This window comes from Onthophagus taurus, chromosome 10, assembly GCF_036711975.1.
Source record: "Onthophagus taurus isolate NC chromosome 10, IU_Otau_3.0, whole genome shotgun sequence".
NCBI classification, from domain to species: Eukaryota; Metazoa; Arthropoda; class Insecta; order Coleoptera; family Scarabaeidae; genus Onthophagus; species Onthophagus taurus.
Genome location: NC_091975.1, coordinates 9,842,256 through 9,861,592, shown reverse-complemented (window position 1 = coordinate 9,861,592; position 19,337 = coordinate 9,842,256). Strand labels below are relative to the sequence as shown.

The window sequence follows — 19,337 nt, the reverse complement described above, 5'->3', positions numbered from 1 at the left end:
GAAAACTCGTAGTGACGTCACGCCGAGGACATGAGTAATAAGAGTAATCCATAGCCGACTCTTCTGACTGGTTATTGTGACAGTTAAGTTAAATCTGCTCGAAACTCGGTTATATTTTCAAGATTTCCAAGCAATTAGCGTTTTTTAACTTCGTACGATACGCCGGAGATGTTTTAGTTTAAGTTCTGAGTCGTTTAAATGCAACGTTTTTATGGTTATAATCAGCATTTGTGTGATCCACTTTCTACCTATTCTTTATAAGATACAATAATGATAAAAATGGAAACGGATAAAGTCATAGGAGATACAAACAGTAACTCGCAGGTTCATTAATTTTTATGCTAAAATAATTACTTAAAAAAACCTTTTAATAACCAATGTCACATGTCAACCATCCTCTTAGTTTATACAATATTTTTTGTTGTTAATCTTGACTCTTTTTGTGTAGCATATTGGTTGTGTTTTCTTTATGTTTTAATAAGCGTTTTTTGTTCTCATGCAGTATCCCATGACAATACTGTATGACCCCGCTCGGAAAAAGGAACCTTCAGCTACATTCAACACCGAACGAGACACCTGTATAAAATATTTCGAAAAATGGAGCGAAACCGATCAAGTGGAATTCGTCGAAAACCTTTTGGCTCGAATGTGCCATTATCAACACGGTCACATCAATTCGTATTTAAAACCAATGCTACAAAGAGATTTTATATCTTTATTACCAAGTAAGATTAAAAAATACTTTTTAATTAATTAATTTATTTATTTTATCCAAAATTAAAACAGAAAAAGGTTTGGACCATGTAGCAGAAAACATCTTGTCATATTTAGACGCGGAAAGTTTATGCGCAGCCGAATTGGTGTGTAAAGAATGGTTTCGAGTTATATCTGATGGAATGTTATGGAAAAAATTAATCGAGCGAAAAGTTAGAACAGATACTTTATGGAGTGGATTAGCAGAACGGAGACATTGGTATGTCAAAAAAAAATTATAGGTTAAGTTTTAACTGTCACTGTCTAATTTTAATTCATCAGTTTCCATACCAACTTCATAAAAAAAATTGTAGGTTAGATTATACAACAATAATATGTGGAGGTTTTGAATTTCTTGATAGAGGTGATTATAACAAATAAATTACCTCCTTAATTTCGTTTATTTTAATCATCTGTATCATTATAGGTTAAGTTTTAACTGTCACTGTAATATAATTCACCAAAATTTCCATACCAACTTCATAAAAAAAATTTTTAGGTTGTATTATACAATAATAATATGTGGAGGTTTTGAATTTCTTGATAGAGGTGATTATAACAAATAAATTACCTCCTTAATTTCGTTTATTTTAAACATCTGTATCATTATAGGTTAAGTTTTAACTGTCACTGTCAAATATTAATTCATCAAAGTTTCCATACCAACTTCATAACAAAAAATTATAGGTTACATTATACAATAATAATATGTGGAGGTTTTGAATTTCTTGATACAGATGATTATAACAAATAAATTACCTCCTTAATTTCGTTTATTTTTATCATCTGTATCATTATAGGTTAAGTTTTAACTGTCACTGTAATATAATTCATCAAAATTTCCATACCAACTTCATAAAAAAAAATTATAGGTTATATTATACAATAATAATATATGGAGGTTTTGAATTTCTTGATACAGATGATTATAACAAATAAATTACCTCCTTAATTTCGTTTATTGCAAATACTTGCTTTAATCATCAGGTTAAATTTTAACTGTCACTGTCAAATATAATTCATCAAAGTTTCCAAACCAACTTAATAAAAAAAAATTATAGGTTACATTATACAATAATAATATGTGGAGGTTTTGAATTTCTTGATACAGATGATTATAACAAATAAATTACCTCCTTAATTTCGTTTATTGCAAATACTTGCTTTAATCATCAGGTTAAATTTTAACTGTCATTGTCAAATATAATTCATCAAAGTTTCCATACCAACTTCATAAAAAAAAATTATAGATTATATTATACAATAATAATATGTGGAGGTTTTGAATTTCTTGATAGAGGTGATTATAACAAATAAATTACCTCCTTAATTTCGTTTATTGCAAATACTTATTTTAATCATCTGTATCATTATAGGTTAAGTTTTAACTGCCACTGTCTAATATAATTCATCAAAATTTCCATACCAACTTAATAAAATTATGGGTTAAGTTTTAACTGTCAAATGGATCTCGTTATACATCACTTGACTAAGCGAAATTTAATCGTTTTTAGAGTTTTTCATGCTGTTTGATAGGTAACTTATCTTAGAAAAAATGCAGAATACTGAAAGACTTAAAATACCATTTGTTTTAAAGGATAAAATTAAGCGACAATCACGTTATAGGATTTCAAGTCCGATTTGCATATCTGGCCAAACAGTTCCATCTTTTAGCACATTTATCAGTTTTTAACATATTTCATTCATTTCCTGCTGGTTTCAAGAATTTCTTGATAATTTCCCAGAAATGCCAAGGATTTGAATATTTCCAAGGTTGGTGATGGATTTAGAAAGGTTTCTGGCATTTATTGATGATGGATTTAGATTTGCAACAACTCTCGGGGTATTTCCAAGAACTTTTGGAAGATTATCAATATATTTTCCAAGGAATTAAAGAATTTTCTAAGATTGCAAAGAGTCTGAACTGATGGATCTAGATTTACTAAGACTCCGAGTATTTCCAAATATTCTTAAAAGATTTTAAAGAGTACTACGAATTTATTGATGATGGTTTATTAAGACTTCAGAGTATTTTCAACAATTACTACCACGAAGAAATTTACATGCATTTCTTGGAATTTTGGATAATTTTCAAAAAATTTGAAGGATTTTAACAGATTTTAGTGGCTTCCTAAGAATTTTAGGAATATATTTGAGATGAGTCTGGATTATCAAAAACTATTTCCAAGAATTTGTCGAAGATTAGCAATACATTTCCGAAGACTCCTAAGAAATTGGCGAATTTCTAAGGATAGCCTAGAGTTTTTGGAATGTAATCTGTATTCACAAGACTGTTGGAGTTATTTCCAAAAGAATTTCACTATTTCCAAGTGTTTCTAACGGTTTTCAAAGATTTCTTGCTCATTTCCAAGGGCTGCCAAAAGGTTGTAGGCACAACAACTGAAATGTCGTTGTTTACCATCTATAAACCAAAAATACCTGTTGCCCTACCCCCCTCTTTAATTTATTGGTTTCTGAATGCTAGATACTGTTGGCAAAAGACTAATTATTGCTATCAGAAGATTAAATACTGGTACTAAAAGACTAAAAACTGCTTGGAACGAGGAAATACTATTTCAAAAAGTTACCTACTGCTTCTAAAATGCTAGATACTGCAGAAAAAGACCACGACTTACTTTGAAAAGACAACGCTAAACACTGCTGTTAAAGATTTTGACTTACTTGGACAGGCGAAATACTGCTTCCAAGAAAACTTATTGCTTTCAAAGACTTTAATAATTGTTTGGGAAAGAGATATGCTTTCCAAAAAGCTACCTACCGCTTCCAGAATGTTAGATACTGCTGGAAAACAGTAATAACTACTTGGAAAGCTGGCTACTTGGACTGCTGGGAGAAACTATTATCTGCTTGGAAAGACAAGATACTGTTTTCAAAAGACTATTAACTACTTTCAGAATGCTAAAATATTGCTGAAAACACTTAGAGAAAGCTAGATATTGTTGGAAAAGACTATTTAATGCTTCCAGAAGACTATATACTGCTACCAAAACACTACTAAGTACTTGCAGATTACAATACCACTGGCTGAAGATTATTTACTGAAACTATTCTTCTGTTGAGTGATATCTTTCTGTGTCTCTTCTATTACAGATTTAACAATCGCTGCTAGAGCACTCGATTTTTTATAGACGGACGACCCAGCACTAGAAATATTGAGGTTTATTCGTGCGCCTAAAAATAATTTTGGTGTTTTTTGAAAGAGTTTCGACACATGGATAATAAAAAAACTTTCAGGAGTTAATGTCAACTTTAATTTTATTATTATATTCGTAACCTTTATAAAATAACCTTTAAAATGAGTCCAAACATGACGCACTTATCTCAAAAAACAAAAAAGTTTGAATAAAAAACATTAAACTTGAAGTTAGCAACAATCAAGATAGCAATTTAATTTTTAAACATTAATACCAACCTTAATTTTTTATTTTTTTTTATTATGTTTTTGTTTTTGTGACAAATATTAAGACGTTTTATGAAAATTAAGAATATGTCAAAATGACATTGATATTTCTAACCGGAAGTAGCTTATATCTCGAGTAATATTGGAATTAAACGTATCATGTTTGGATTCATTTTAAAGGATTTTTCACGACGATTACAACTATGTCAAAGTTGACGTTGACATTCTTAACCGGAAGTTGATCATAACTTAATTAATATTGAAGATAAATATGTCGTGTTTATACTCATTTTAAAGGATTTTTCACGACGATTACAACTATGTCAAAGTTGACGTTGATATTCTTAACCGGAAGTTGATCATAACTTAATTAATATTGAAGATAAATATGTCGTGTTTATACTCATTTTAAAGAATTTTTCATGAAGATTACAAATATGTCAAAATTGAGGTTGACATTTTAAACCTGAAGTTAGTTATCATATAATAGAGGTTTTATAACTGAAGTCATTGCACATTGATAAAAAAAAAATCGTTGATTTTTAAGCCACATGATGATTCTTGAATTTTTCCTAAGTTTCTTAATATTTCTTCGTCCTTAATTTCATTTTACAACTTTTTAAACTTTAATTTTGTAAATTAAAAAGCCACGACTTACAGAAATATCCTGTATAATCGTAAAACAACTAACCAAGCGGATTCTGTGCTTGTGATGGCTGTCAAAAATCAGATAAAAATTCTGAGAAGTCTTATATTTTTAGAGAGATGATTCATTTGTCGCTTAGTCAAGTGATGCATAACATGGTCCAAATATTAATTCATCCAAGTTTCCATAATTTAGTAAAAAAAAAAATTATAGGTTACATTATACAATAATAATATATGATGATTATAACAAGTAAATTACCTCCTTAATTTCGTTTATTGCAAATACTTACGTGTTTTAATCATCTGTATCATTATAGGTTAAGTTTGAACTGTCACTGTCAAATATAATTCATCAAAGTTTCCATACCAACTTAATAAAAAAAAATTATAGGTTAAATTTTAACTGTCACTGTCAAATGGACCTCGTATACATCACTTGACTAAGCGACATTTTATCGTTTTTAGAGATTTTCATGCTGTGTGATAGGTAAAGGTGTAACTTATCTTACAATTAGAAAAAATGCAGAATACCGAAAGACCTAAAATACCTTTTGTTTTAAACACGAAGTAATATAAGGAGATAAAACGGCAATAGGCGACTGTGTTCCAGAATATTAATCAATATTATTATAATTTTTATTACTCCTATAATATAGAATTGGTCCAACTAAAATCAGCTGATCTGTCAGAACTAAAGATCTGTCAACTATAACCTAAAAAGTATATTTAATTTTAGTTTGCAGTTTTAACACAAGGGGCACTGTCGTCAGAGCCACAATAAAGTCCCTAGATTTACAAAGTACCGCGGTTTGACGCCATTTTGGCTCGAAAGTCAAGCGGGAAATTTAAAACTACAAACCAAAACATTACGTCAAATTTCCTTTCTTTTTTTCTCGTGGTACTCTGAAGAGTCGAAAATCCTTACTGCCATTTTTGCAACTCCAAAGACAACAAGACGGCAATATTTTTGTAAATAAGTGATGAGATGCAGTGACAAGCTGTCAAACCGCCATTTTGGCTCGAAAACAGGCTTCATGAACCGCGGTACTTTGTAAATCTAGGGACTTTAAGCCACAAGGTATAACTCTGAATTAAGTTCGCCCTATTTTGGAGCAAATCCACTTTTGTACGCTCGTTTTATCTTCTTATACTACTTCGTGGTTTTAAACAATAAAGCTAAGCGTCAATTACGTTATACGATTTCAAGTCCGATTTGCATCATACGTCTAAGAACCGACTTACAATTAGATATGACACTTAGATACACCAAGAAATTCTACAATAGAAAAAATAGATGAATCTATAATTTCGGACCAGTGTCGTTTTCTAGATGTTAGTATAAAATTAAAAGTGTATGTCTTTTATTTTATATAGAATTTAAATTTAACTAGTTTCGGCCCTTGGCCGAGACTCTACAAATAGATTAACATCTCTCATCTTATCTATTTTACAAACGACAGCGGTAGGTAGTGCTAGTTAGCATAACATATCATTATGTTGCATATTTTTATTGAACTAAAACTAGAAACATTCGGGTTTAGTCGTGAAAAAAACTTTCAGCTGTCAATGTCAACTTTAATTTTATTATTATATTCGTAATCTTCATAAAATAACCTTTAAAGTGAGTCCAAACATGACGCATTTCTCTCAAAAAAACCAAAAAGTTCGATCTTTTAACTATTAATTTTGACATATTTGTCATCTTCATTAAAAAACCATTAAAATGAGTCCAAAGATGACGCACTTATCTCAAAGAACAAAGAAGTTTGAATAAAAAACATTAAACCCGAAGTTAGCAACAATGAAGAAGGCAATTTAATTTTTAAATATTAATACCAACCTTAATTTTTTATTTTTTTTTATTATATTTTTGTTTTTGTGACAAATATTAAGACATTTTATAAAAATGAATAATATGTCAAAATGACATTGACATTTCAAATCAGAAGTTGCTTATATCTCGAGTAATATTGGAATTAAACGTATCATATTTGGACTCATTTTAAAGGATTTTTCACGGCCATTACAAATATGTCAAAATTGACGTTGACATTCTTAACCGGAAGTTGATAACTTCATTAATATTGAAAATAAATATGTCGTGTTTGAACTCATTTTAAAGGATTTTTAATGAAGATTACAAATATGTCAAAGTTGAGGTTAAAATTTAATTTTTAAATATTAATACCAACCTTAATTTTTTATTTTTTTTCATTATATTTTTGTTTTTGTGACAGTTTATAAAAACTAAGAATATGTCAAAATGACATTGACATTTCAAATCGGAAGTTGCTTATATCTCGAGTAATATTGGAATTAAACGTATCATGTTTGGAGTTATTTTAAAGGATTTTTCACGACGATTACAAATATGTCAAAATTGACATTGACATTCTTAACCGGAAGTTGACCATAACTTCATTAATATTGAAGATAAATATGTTGTATTTGTACTCATTTTAAAGGTTTTTTAATGAAGATTACAAATATGTTAAAATTGAGGTTGACATTTTAAACCTGAAGTTAGTTATCATACAATAGAAGTTTTATAACTGAAGTCATTTCACATTGATTAAAAAAAAATCGTTGATTTTTAAGCCACATGATGATTCTTGAATTTTTCCTAAGTTTCTAATATTTCTTCGTCCTTAATTTCATTTTACAACTTAAAATTAAACATCAAAATTGTTGATTTTCGAAAATTAACTCAATTATAACTCAAAAACTAAAAGCGATGAGGAAATACTTTTTATACATAAAACCTTAGTAATGGGCCATAAAGACTAGATCCATAACAAGATTGAACCCAATTATTACCATTTTTTATTTATAAGCTCTAAATCGATTAAACATCAAAATTGTTGATTTTCGAAAATTAACTCAATCATAACTCAAAAACTAAAAGCGATGGAGAAAAACTTTTTATACATGAAACCTTAGTAATGAGGCATAAAGACTAGATCCATAACAAGATTAAACCCAATTATTACCATTTTCTATTTATAAGCTCTAAACCGATTAAACATCAAAATTGTTCATTTTCGAAAATTAACTCAATTATAACTCAAAAACTAAAAGCGATGGAGAAAAACTTTTTATACATAAAACCTTAGAAATAGACGATAAAGACTAGATCCATAACAAGATTGAACCCAATTATTACTATTTTTTATTTATAAGCTCTAAACCGATTAAACATCAAAATTGTTGATTTTCAAAAATTAACTCAATCATAACTCATCAAATAAAAGCGATGGGGAAAAACTTTTTATACATAAAACCTTAGTAATGGGCCATAAAGACTAGATCCATAACAAGATTAAACCCAACTATTACCATTTTTTATTTATAAGCTCTAAACCGATTAAACATCAAAATTGTTGATTTTCGAAAATTAACTCAATTATAACTTAAAAACAAAAGCGATGGGGAAAAACTTTTTATACATAAAACCTTAGTAATAGGCCATAAAGACTAAATCCATAACAAGATTGAACGCAATTATTACCATTTTTTATTTATAAGCTCTAAATCGATTAAACATCAAAATTGTTGATTTTCGAAAATTAACTCAATCATAACTCAAAAACTAAAAGCGATGGAGAAAAACTTTTTATACGTAAAACCTTAGTAATGGGCCATAAAGACTAGATCCATAACAAGATTAAACCCAATTATTACCATTTTTTATTTATAAGCTCTAAACCGATTAAACATCAAAACTGTTGATTTTCGAAAATTAACTCAATTATAACTTATAACTCAAAAACTAAAAGCCATGGGGAAATACTTTTTATACATAAAACCTTAGTAATAGGCCATAAAGACTAAATCCATAACAAGATTGAACCCAATTATTACCATTTTTTATTTATAAGCTCTAAATCGATGAAACATCAAAATTGTTGATTTTCGAAAATTAACTCAATCATAACTCAAAAACTAAAAGCGATGGGGAAATACTTTTTATACATAAAACCTTAGTAATAGGCCATAAAGACTAAATCCATAACAAGATTGAACCCAATTATTACCATTTTTTATTTATAAGCTCTAAATCGATTAAACATCAAAATTGTTGATTTTCGAAAATTAACTCAAAAACTAAAAGCGATGGAGAAAAACTTTTTATACATAAAACCTTAGTAATGGGCCATAAAGACTAGATCCATAACAAGATTGAACCCAATTATTACCATTTTTTATTTATAAGTTCTAATACGATTAAACATCCAAATTGTTGATTTTAGAAAATTAACTCAAAAACTAAAAGCGATGGAGAAAAACTTTTTATACATAAAACCTTAGTAATGGACCATAAAGACTAGACCCATAAAAAGATTGAACTCAATTATTACCCTTTTTTATTTATAAGCTCTAAACCGATTAAACATCAAAATTGTTGATTTTAGAAAATTAACTCAATCATAACTCAAAAACTAAAAGTGATAGAGAAAAACTTTTTATACATAAAACCTTAGTAATGGGCCATAAAGACTAGATCCATAACAAGATTGAACCCAATTATTACCATTTTTTATTTATAAGTTCTAATACGATTAAACATCCAAATTGTTGATTTTAGAAAATTAACTCAAAAACTAAAAGCGATGGAGAAAAACTTTTTATACATAAAACCTTAGTAATGGACCATAAAGACTAGACCCATAAAAAGATTGAACTCAATTATTACCCTTTTTTATTTATAAGCTCTAAACCGATTAAACATCAAAATTGTTGATTTTAGAAAATTAACTCAATCATAACTCAAAAACTAAAAGTGATAGAGAAAAACTTTTTATACATAAAACCTTAGTAATGGGCCATAAAGACTAGATCCATAACAAGATTAAACCCAATTATTACCATTTTTTATTTAAGCTCTAAATCGATTAAACATCAAAATTGTTGATTTTCGAAAATTAACTCAATCATAACTCAAAAACTAAAAGCGATGGAGAAAAACTTTTTATACATAAAACCTTAGTAATGGACCATAAAAACTAGACCCATAAAAAGATTGAACTCAATTATTACCCTTTTTTATTTATAAGCTCTAAACCGATTAAACATCAAAATTGTTGATTTTAGAAAATTAACTCAATCATAACTCAAAAACTAAAAGTGATAGAGAAAAACTTTTTATACATAAAACCTTAGTAATAGGCCATAAAGACTAAATCCATAACAAGATTGAACCCAATTATTACCATTTTTTATTTATAAGCTCTAAACCGATTAAACATCAAAATTGTTGATTTTCGAAAATTAACTCAATCATAACTCAAAAACTAAAAGCGATGGAGAAAAACTTTTTATACATAAAACCTTAGTAATGGGCCATAAAGACTAAATCCATAATAAGATTGAATCCAGTTATTACCATTTTTTATTTATAAGCTCTAAATCGATTAAACATCAAAATTGTTGATTTTCGAAAATTAACTCAATCATAACTCATAAAATAAAAGCGATGGGAAAATATTTTTTATACATAAAACCTTAGTAACGGACCATAAAATTGACATTGACATTCTTAACCGGAAGTTGACCATAACTTCATTAATATTGAAGATAAATATGTTGTGTTTGTACTCATTTTAAAGGTTTTTTAATGAAGATTACAAATATGTTAAAATTGAGGTTGACATTTTAAACCTGAAGTTAGTTATCATATAATAGCAGTTTTTTCACATTGATTAAAAAAAAATCGTTGATTTTTAAGCCACATGATGATTCTTGAATTTTTCCTAAGTTTCTTAATATTTCTTCGTCCTTAATTTCATTTTACAACTTTCTAAACTTTAATTTTGTAAATTAAAAAGCCACGACTTACAGAAATATCCTGTATAATCGTAAAACAACTAACCAAGCGGATTCTGTGCTTATGATGGCTCAAAAATCAGTGATAAAAATTCTGAGAAGTGTTCATTTGTCGCTTAGTCAAGTGATGGTCCAAATATTAATTCATCCAAGTTTCCATAATTTAATAAAAAAAATTTTTATTTTAATAGGATTCAATATCTATTTAAACCACGTCCGGAAAATCAACGAGCTCACCCATTCTATCGTACACTTTACCCGCAAATAATTCAAGACATCGATAGTATAGAAAGTAACTGGCGAAACGGGAGACACATTCTCCAAAGAATTAATTGCCGCTCAGAAAACAGCAAAGGCGTCTATTGTTTGCAATACGATGACCAAAAAATCGTTTCCGGTTTAAGGGATAACACGATAAAAATATGGGATCGCAACTCTTTACAATCGACCAAAGTACTAATGGGTCACACGGGGTCCGTTTTATGTCTTCAATACGATGACAAAGTGATTATAAGCGGGTCAAGCGACGCGACGGTGCGCGTTTGGAACGTAAACACCGGCGAAATGGTTAACACGCTGATACATCATTGCGAGGCTGTGCTTCATTTAAGGTTTAATAATGGGATGATGGTTACTTGTTCGAAAGATCGTTCGATAGCCGTTTGGGATATGACGTCGCAAACGGAAATAACGTTGCGTAGGGTTTTGGTTGGGCATAGAGCGGCGGTGAACGTCGTCGATTTCGATGAAAAATACATTGTGTCGGCTTCCGGAGATCGAACGATTAAAGTGTGGAACACATCAACTTGCGAATTTGTCAGGACGTTAAATGGACACAAAAGGGGGATAGCTTGCTTGCAATATCGCGATAGGCTCGTTGTAAGTGGAAGTTCTGATAATACTATAAGGTAAGTATAAGATATAAAACATGAATGTTCGTCTTTAATAACAAAAATTGTGATTTAAGATTATGGGATATAGAAATAGGAATTTGTCTCCGTATATTAGAAGGTCACGAAGAACTTGTGAGATGTATACGCTTCGATTCAAAGCGAATAGTTAGTGGGGCTTATGATGGGAAAATAAAGGTGTGGGATTTGGTTGCGGCCCTTGATCCACGACGACCCGCAAGCGCGCTTTGTCTTAAGACTTTGGTGGTAAGATGATTTTTGGAGATATTTTAGTTTTAGTAACTAAATAATCAGTAATATTTGTGCCAATCTCGCATGGGAATCATGTGACTCTTCAATATCTACCATTAAAACCATCTCCCAGTAACAACCGCCCTAAAACTTACTGCAGTCTGGATGTCATTTTGCAATTTCTTCTCTGATATAGCCACACTTTTCCAGATTTTCCAACCATTCAACGAGGATGTTTTCAATAAAGTTAGGTCGGTATTATGTCCAAATTATCTGGAAACTTATCGAATATTCTTCTGGTATAATATGTTTTCATTTAAGCTTAGTAGAGTTAGATGGATGACCTGGACTATTCTCTACCAGCAAAACTAAGATGGTGGTCTTTAGCCAACAATTTTTTTCATTTTTGGAATACTTGAATTGCATTAAACACTTGCTGCAGAACATAACCACCACCTTAAATAATCCACTTTAAAGATTATGGATAAACCCTTGCTGTCTTATAATTAAAAAACTTCAAATTGTGAACGCTGTGAGAATTTTTAAATTTATCAAGCCAACCAGTGCAGCCCTTTGTGGCTCTTTTTTGAGTTTGATCCTCAATCCATAAAATCGACGCGTTTTCAACATTTAATAAGTACTTTTCTGACCTTTTTGCTTGACAATGCTGCTTTTTTTCTGACAATGTATTTCATTTAAAAAAACATTGAATTATTCAAAAAAAAAAAAAATAAATAAACCTGATGATAGTTTCACGAAAACGAAACGTTGGAGAAAATTTCTAATTGTGCCATGACATTTTTCATAAAAAGTTGCCTTCAGAATGTTTTTTCAGATTCACGAACGAACAAAAAATAAAGGAGTTATAGGCAAAAAACGAAAATGTCATTTTTTTCTTTTTCGGCCATATTTTAAAAACTAAAACTGCTAGATTCAAAAAGTTTGTTGAAAAATGATGATACGCAACTTTGCTCCTATTTAACTATTTCTGTATCTCTTATGGTTTCTGAAATGCCAATGGTGGGGGTCGAATTTGAATTACCCTGTATTGTTGACAGCATCTAGTCTTCTATTAGTAGTATTTAATCTTTTGCAGGCAATATTTAATCTTTAGCCAGTAGTATTTAGTATCTTTTATTACCAACATCCAGTCCTCTTCCATTAGCAGTATCTAATACACTTGTCATCTACTTGTCTGCCAGTAATATCTAGTCTTCTGCAAGCAATCTATAAGCAGTATAAAATGATCTGCAATGAGAATTTCAATTTTTGATGAAGCAGTCTTCTGCAAACAACACCTACTATTCTGTAGACAGCATCTAGTTTCATTACTAATATCTAATACATAGCATCAAGCGTCCTGCAAGCACAATCAAGTTGTCTAGAAACAATTTTTAAGCAGTATAAAGTGATCTGCAATGAGAATTTTGTTTTTCAATGAAGCAGTTTTCTGCAAACACCACCTAGTCTTCTGTTAACAGCATCTAGTCTTCTATTAGCAGTATTTAATCTTCTGCCAGCAGTATTTACTCATCTCCAAGCAATATTTAGTCTTCTATTATCGGTATGTAATCTATTATTACCAATATCCAGTCTTCTTCTACAGGTTGTTTCGGTGACTCAGATAACAAATTTAACCTAGAGCGAAAATAATGACGATTCATGTAAAAATCCATCAAAATTAAGAAATTTTAACACATTTAACGTCGATCGCAAAGCAGTTTAACTCAATCATAACTCAAAAACTAAAAGTGATAGAAAAAAACTTTTTATACATAAAACCTTAGTAATGGGCCATAAAGACTAGATCCATAACAAGATTGAACCCAATTATTACCATTTTTTATTTATAAGCTCTAAATCGACTAAACATCAAAATTGTTGATTTTCGAAAATTAACTCAATTATAACTCAAAAACTAAAAGCGATGGAGAAAAACTTTTTATACATAAAACTTTAGTAATGGGCCATAAAGACTAAATCCATAATAAGATTGAATCCAATTATTACCATTTTTTATTTATAAGCTCTAAATCGATTAAACATCAAAATTGTTGATTTTCGAAAATTAACTCAATTATAACTCAAAAACTAAAAGCGATGGGGAAATACTTTTTATACATAAAACCTTAGTAATGGGCCATAAAGACTACATCCATAATAAGACTGAACCCAATTATTACTATTTTTTATTTATAAGCTCTAAACCGATTAAACATCAAAATTGTTGATTTTAGAAAATTAACTCAATCATAACTCATAAAATAAAAGCGATGGGGAAATATTTTTTATACATAAAACCTTAGTAATGGACCATAAAGACTAGATCCATAAAAAGATTGAACCCAATTATTACCATTTTTTATTTATAAGCTCTAAATCGACTAAACATCAAAATTGTTGATTTTAGAAAATTAACTCAATCATAACTCATAAAATAAAAGCGATGGGGAAATATTTTTTATACATAAAACCTTAGTAATGGACCATAAAGACTAGATCCATAAAAAGATTGAACTCAATTATTACCATTTTTTATTTATAAGCTCTAAATCGACTAAACATCAAAATTGTTGATTTTAGAAAATTAACTCAATCATAACTCATAAAATAAAAGCGATGGGGAAATATTTTTTATACATAAAACCTTAGTAATGGACCATAAAGACTAGATCCATAAAAAGATTGAACTCAATTATTACCATTTTTTATTTATAAGCTCTAAATCGATTAAACATCAAAATTGTTGATTTTCGAAAATTAACTCAATCATAACTCAAAAACTAAAAGCGATGAAGAAATACTTTTTATACATAAAACCTTAGTAGTGGGCCATAAAGACTAGATCCATAAAAAGATTGAACCCAATTATTACCCTTTTTTATTAATAAGCTCTAAACCGATTAAACATCAAAATTGTTGATTTTCGAAAATTCACTCAATCATAACTCAAAAACTAAAAGCGATGGGGAAATACTTTTTATACATAAAACCTTAGTAATGGGCCATAAAGACTAGATCCATAAAAAGATTGAACCCAATTATTACCCTTTTTTATTAATAAGCTCTAAACCGATTAAACATCAAAATTGTTGATTTTCGAAAATTCACTCAATCATAACTCAAAAACTAAAAGCGATGGGGAAATACTTTTTATACATAAAACCTTAGTAATGGGCCATAAAGACTACATCCATAAAAAGATTGAACCCAATTATTACCCTTTTTTATTAATAAGCTCTAAACCGATTAAACATCAAAATTGTTGATTTTCGAAAATTCACTCAATCATAACTCAAAAACTAAAAGCGATGGGGAAATACTTTTTATACATAAAACCTTAGTAATGGGCCATAAAGACTAGATCCATAAAAAGATTGAACCCAATTATTACCCTTTTTTATTAATAAGCTCTAAACCGATTAAACATCAAAATTGTTGATTTTCGAAAATTCACTCAATCATAACTCAAAAACTAAATGCGATGGAGAAAAACTTTTTATACATAAAACCTTAGTAATGGGCCATAAAGACTAAATCCATAACAAGATTAAACCCAATTATTACCATTTTTTATTTATAAGCTCTAAATCGATTAAACATCAAAATTGTTGATTTTAGAAAATTAACTCAATTATAACTCAAAAACTAAAAGCGAGGGGGAAATACTTTTTATACATAAAACCTTAGTAATGGGCCATAAAGACTACATCCATAATAAGACTGAACCCAATTATTACTATTTTTTATTTATAAGCTCTAAACCGATTAAACATCAAATTTGTTGATTTTCGAAAATTAACTCAATCATAACTCATTAAATAAAAGCGATGGGGAAATATTTTTTATACATAAAACCTTAGTAATGGACCATAAAGACAAGATCCATAAAAAGATTGAACTCAATTATTACTATTTTTTATTTATAAGCTCTAAATCGATTAAACATCAAAATTGTTGATTTTCGAAAATTAACTCAATCATAACTCATAAAATAAAAGCGATGGCGAAATATTTTTTATACATAAAACCTTAGTAATGAATCATAAAGACTAGATCCATAACAAGATTGAATCCAATTATTACCATTTTTTATTTATAAGCTCTAAACCGAATTAAACATCAAAATTGTTGATTTTAGAAAATTAACTCAATCATAACTCAAAAACTAAAAGTGATAGAGAAAAACTTTTTATACATAAAACCTTAGTAATGGGCCATAAAGACTAGACCCATAACAAAATTAAACCCAATTATTACCATTTTTTATTTATAAGCTCTAAATCGATTAAACATCAAAATTGTTGATTTTCGAAAATTAACTCAATCATAACTCATAAACTAAAAGCGATGGAGAAAAACTTTTTATACATAAAACCTTTGTAATAGGCCATAAAGACTAGATCCATAACAAGATTGAACCCAATTATTACCATTTTTTATTTATAAGCTCTAAATCGATTAAACATCAAAATTGTTGATTTTCGAAAATTAACTCAATCATAACTCATAAAATAAAAGCGATAGAGAAAAACTTTTTATACATAAAACCTTAGTAATGGGCCATAAAGACTAGATCCATAACAAGATCGAACCCAATTATTACCATTTTTTATTTATAAGCTCTAAATCGACTAAACATCAAAATTGTTGATTTTAGAAAATTAACTCAATCATAACTCAAAAACTAAAAGCGGTAGAGAAAAACTTTTTATACACAAAACCTTAGTAATGGACCATAAAGACTAGATCCATAACAAGATTGAACCCAATTATTACCATTTTTTATTTATAAGCTCTAAATCGATTAAACATCAAAATTGTTGATTTTAGAAAATTAACTCAATCATAACTCATAAAATAAAAGCGAGGGGGAAATATTTTTTATACATAAAACATTATTAATGGGCCATAAAGACTAGATCCATAACAAGGTTGAACCCAATTATTACCATTTTTTATTTATAAGCTCTAAATCGATTAAATATCAAAATTGTTGATTTTCGAAAATTAACTCAATCATAACTCATAAAATAAAAACGCTGAAATTTGGTACAGTATAAATCAATGTGATGTAAAATTGTTAGTCAATTTATGAATTGGATCGGTTCGCGGGAACAATGCTATACAGACTGTTCCTAAAGTTTGTTTGCTCAGAACTTTTTTATTCTATCATAACGCTACATTTATTTTTACAGTTTCTATTAGTAAATTTAGTTTAGAAACTTTTATTACTCTTAGATAATATTGATAAAAATCACCGTTTTCGTGTTAAATGCAAAAATGTTGGACTCTGATTTCAATAATAGCACTAAAATAAATATTAATTTACACTGTACCAAATTTCAACGCTTTACCATAAATAATGTTTAAGATATTTAGAAAAATGTGTTAAAATTTGCCTGTATCTTTGCAATTTGAGGACTTTTACTAATTTTAAACACCTGTATAACCCAGCATCTAGTACATAGTATGGAGCGTCTTGCAAGCAAAATCAACATTTCTCCAAGCAGTATTTAGTGTTTTACTATCAATGTCTAGTCTTTTATAACCAGTCATCTACATTCAAGTTGTCTACAAGCAGTATTCAGTCTTCTGCAAGCAATATTTAAGCAGTATAAAATGATCTGCAATGAGAATTTCAATTTTTGATGAAGCAGTTTTCTGCAAACAACACCTATTATTCTGTTGGCAGCATCTAGTCTTCTATTAACAGTGTTTAATCGTCTCTTAGTAGTATTAAGTGTTCTGCTATCAGTATCTAATCTTTTATAACCAGTATCCAGAGTCTTCTTCCATTACCAGTATCTAGTACACAATGCCAAGCGTATTACAAGCAGAATTAAGTTGTCTGCAAGCATTATTTAGTCTTCTGGAACCAATCTTTAAGCAGTATAAAATGGTGGACAATGAAAATTTCGATTTTCGATGAAGCAGCCCTCTGGAAAACAATACCTAGTCTTTTGTTGAGACCATCTAGTCTTCTTTTGACAGTATTTAATCTTCTGCCAGCAGCATTTACTCATCTCCAAGCAGTATTTAGCGTTCTATTATCGGTATGTAATCTATTATTACCAGTATCTAGTCTTCTTCTATAACCCAGTATCTAGTACATATTATGGAGCGTCTTGCAAGCAGAATCAACATTTCTCCAAGCAGTATTTAGTGTTCTACTATCGATATCGCGTCTTTTATAACCAGTAGTCTTGCATTACTAGTACTAATACATAATATCGAACGTCCTGCAAGCAGAATCAAGTTGGCTGCAATGAGAATTTCGATTTTCGATGAAGCAGTGTTCTGCAAACAGCATCTAGTCTTCTATTAGCAATATTTATTCATCTCCAAGCAGTATTTAGCGTTCTATTATCGGTAAGTAATCTATTATTACCAGTATCTAGTCTTCTTCTATAACCCAGTATCTAGTACATAGTATGGAGCGTCTTGCAAGCAGAATCAACATTTCTCCAAGCAGTATTTAGTGTTCTACTATCGATATCGAGTCTTTTATAACCAGTAGTCTTGCATTACCAGTACTAATACATAAAATCGAACGTCCTGCAAGCAGAATCAAGTTGTCTGCAATGAGAATTTTCGATGAAGCAGTATTCTGCAAACAGCATCTAGTCTTCTATTAGCAATATTTAACCTTCCCCAAGCAGTATTTAGTGTGCCATTACTTCCAGTCTTCTTCAATTATCAGTATACATAGTGTCGAGCGTCTTATAAACAGAATTAAGTTCTCTGCAAGCAATACAAAATGATTTTCAATGAAGCAGTCTTCTGCAAACAATACCTAGTCTTCTCCAAGCAGTATATAGTGTTCTATTATTCTCCAACATTTCTCAGTTGCCCTTTTTTTCTCCAACTCCAATTTTTTTACTCTCTTTATCCTCTCTGCATATAGGAATTCCCACTTCTTAGTCCTACAACTCCATTATTAATTATGGTGTAAATAAAATAGTAGTAATTAATTTTGTTAACAATTTAATTAATAAAAATAAAAAATTAGGAACACACCGGTCGAGTATTCCGTTTGCAATTCGATGAATTTCAAATAGTGAGCAGCTCCCATGATGATACCATTTTGATATGGGATTTTTTGAATTCGACGGTCGACAACGCAAATTGTACCCCAAAGCCAATGACACGTTCGCCTTCACGTAAGTTATTCTTTTAATTGAAGCTTAAAAGTAATAACAAATTGATTTTAGCGTTTGAATGAAACGAGGATGTTAAGAACCGGGTCATAAAAAGAAGGCTACATCCTATGGATGTCTACGCACACGACCATGTCAAGATAACAACAAAAAGTATTAATCGCAAGAAATTTTTAAAAAATAATAAGAATAAAAACGAGAAGAGAAAAAGAAACGAATCGCTATTAATCAGAATGTTCTCTTATATAGTTTTTATGGTTTAAAAATAATTAATTAATTGGAGTAAAATGTACATTTGGCGTTTATCTTGACTTTTTTGCTCCTTTTTGATTTTCTGTTGGTTGTTTATTTCTTTTTGTGAGCAAAATTTGTAATTAACGATTATTTAAT

The 19,337-nt window shown here is 29.4% G+C and overlaps 1 protein-coding gene across 1 annotated transcript; it reads left to right on the top strand.

Annotated features, from left to right (window-relative positions):
* Positions 1–30: 30 nt before the first annotated feature.
* Positions 31–19,091, top strand: LOC111419675 (beta-transducin repeat containing E3 ubiquitin protein ligase slmb). The gene is made up of 7 exons (XM_071199122.1): positions 31–324; positions 503–725; positions 787–973; positions 10,837–11,553; positions 11,613–11,802; positions 18,800–18,950; positions 19,002–19,091. The coding sequence occupies exons 1-7, from the start codon at positions 271–273 to the stop codon at positions 19,010–19,012; spliced, it is 1,533 nt and encodes a 510-aa protein (XP_071055223.1). The 5' UTR covers positions 31–270; the 3' UTR covers positions 19,013–19,091.
* The last annotated feature ends 246 nt before the right edge of the window (positions 19,092–19,337 follow it).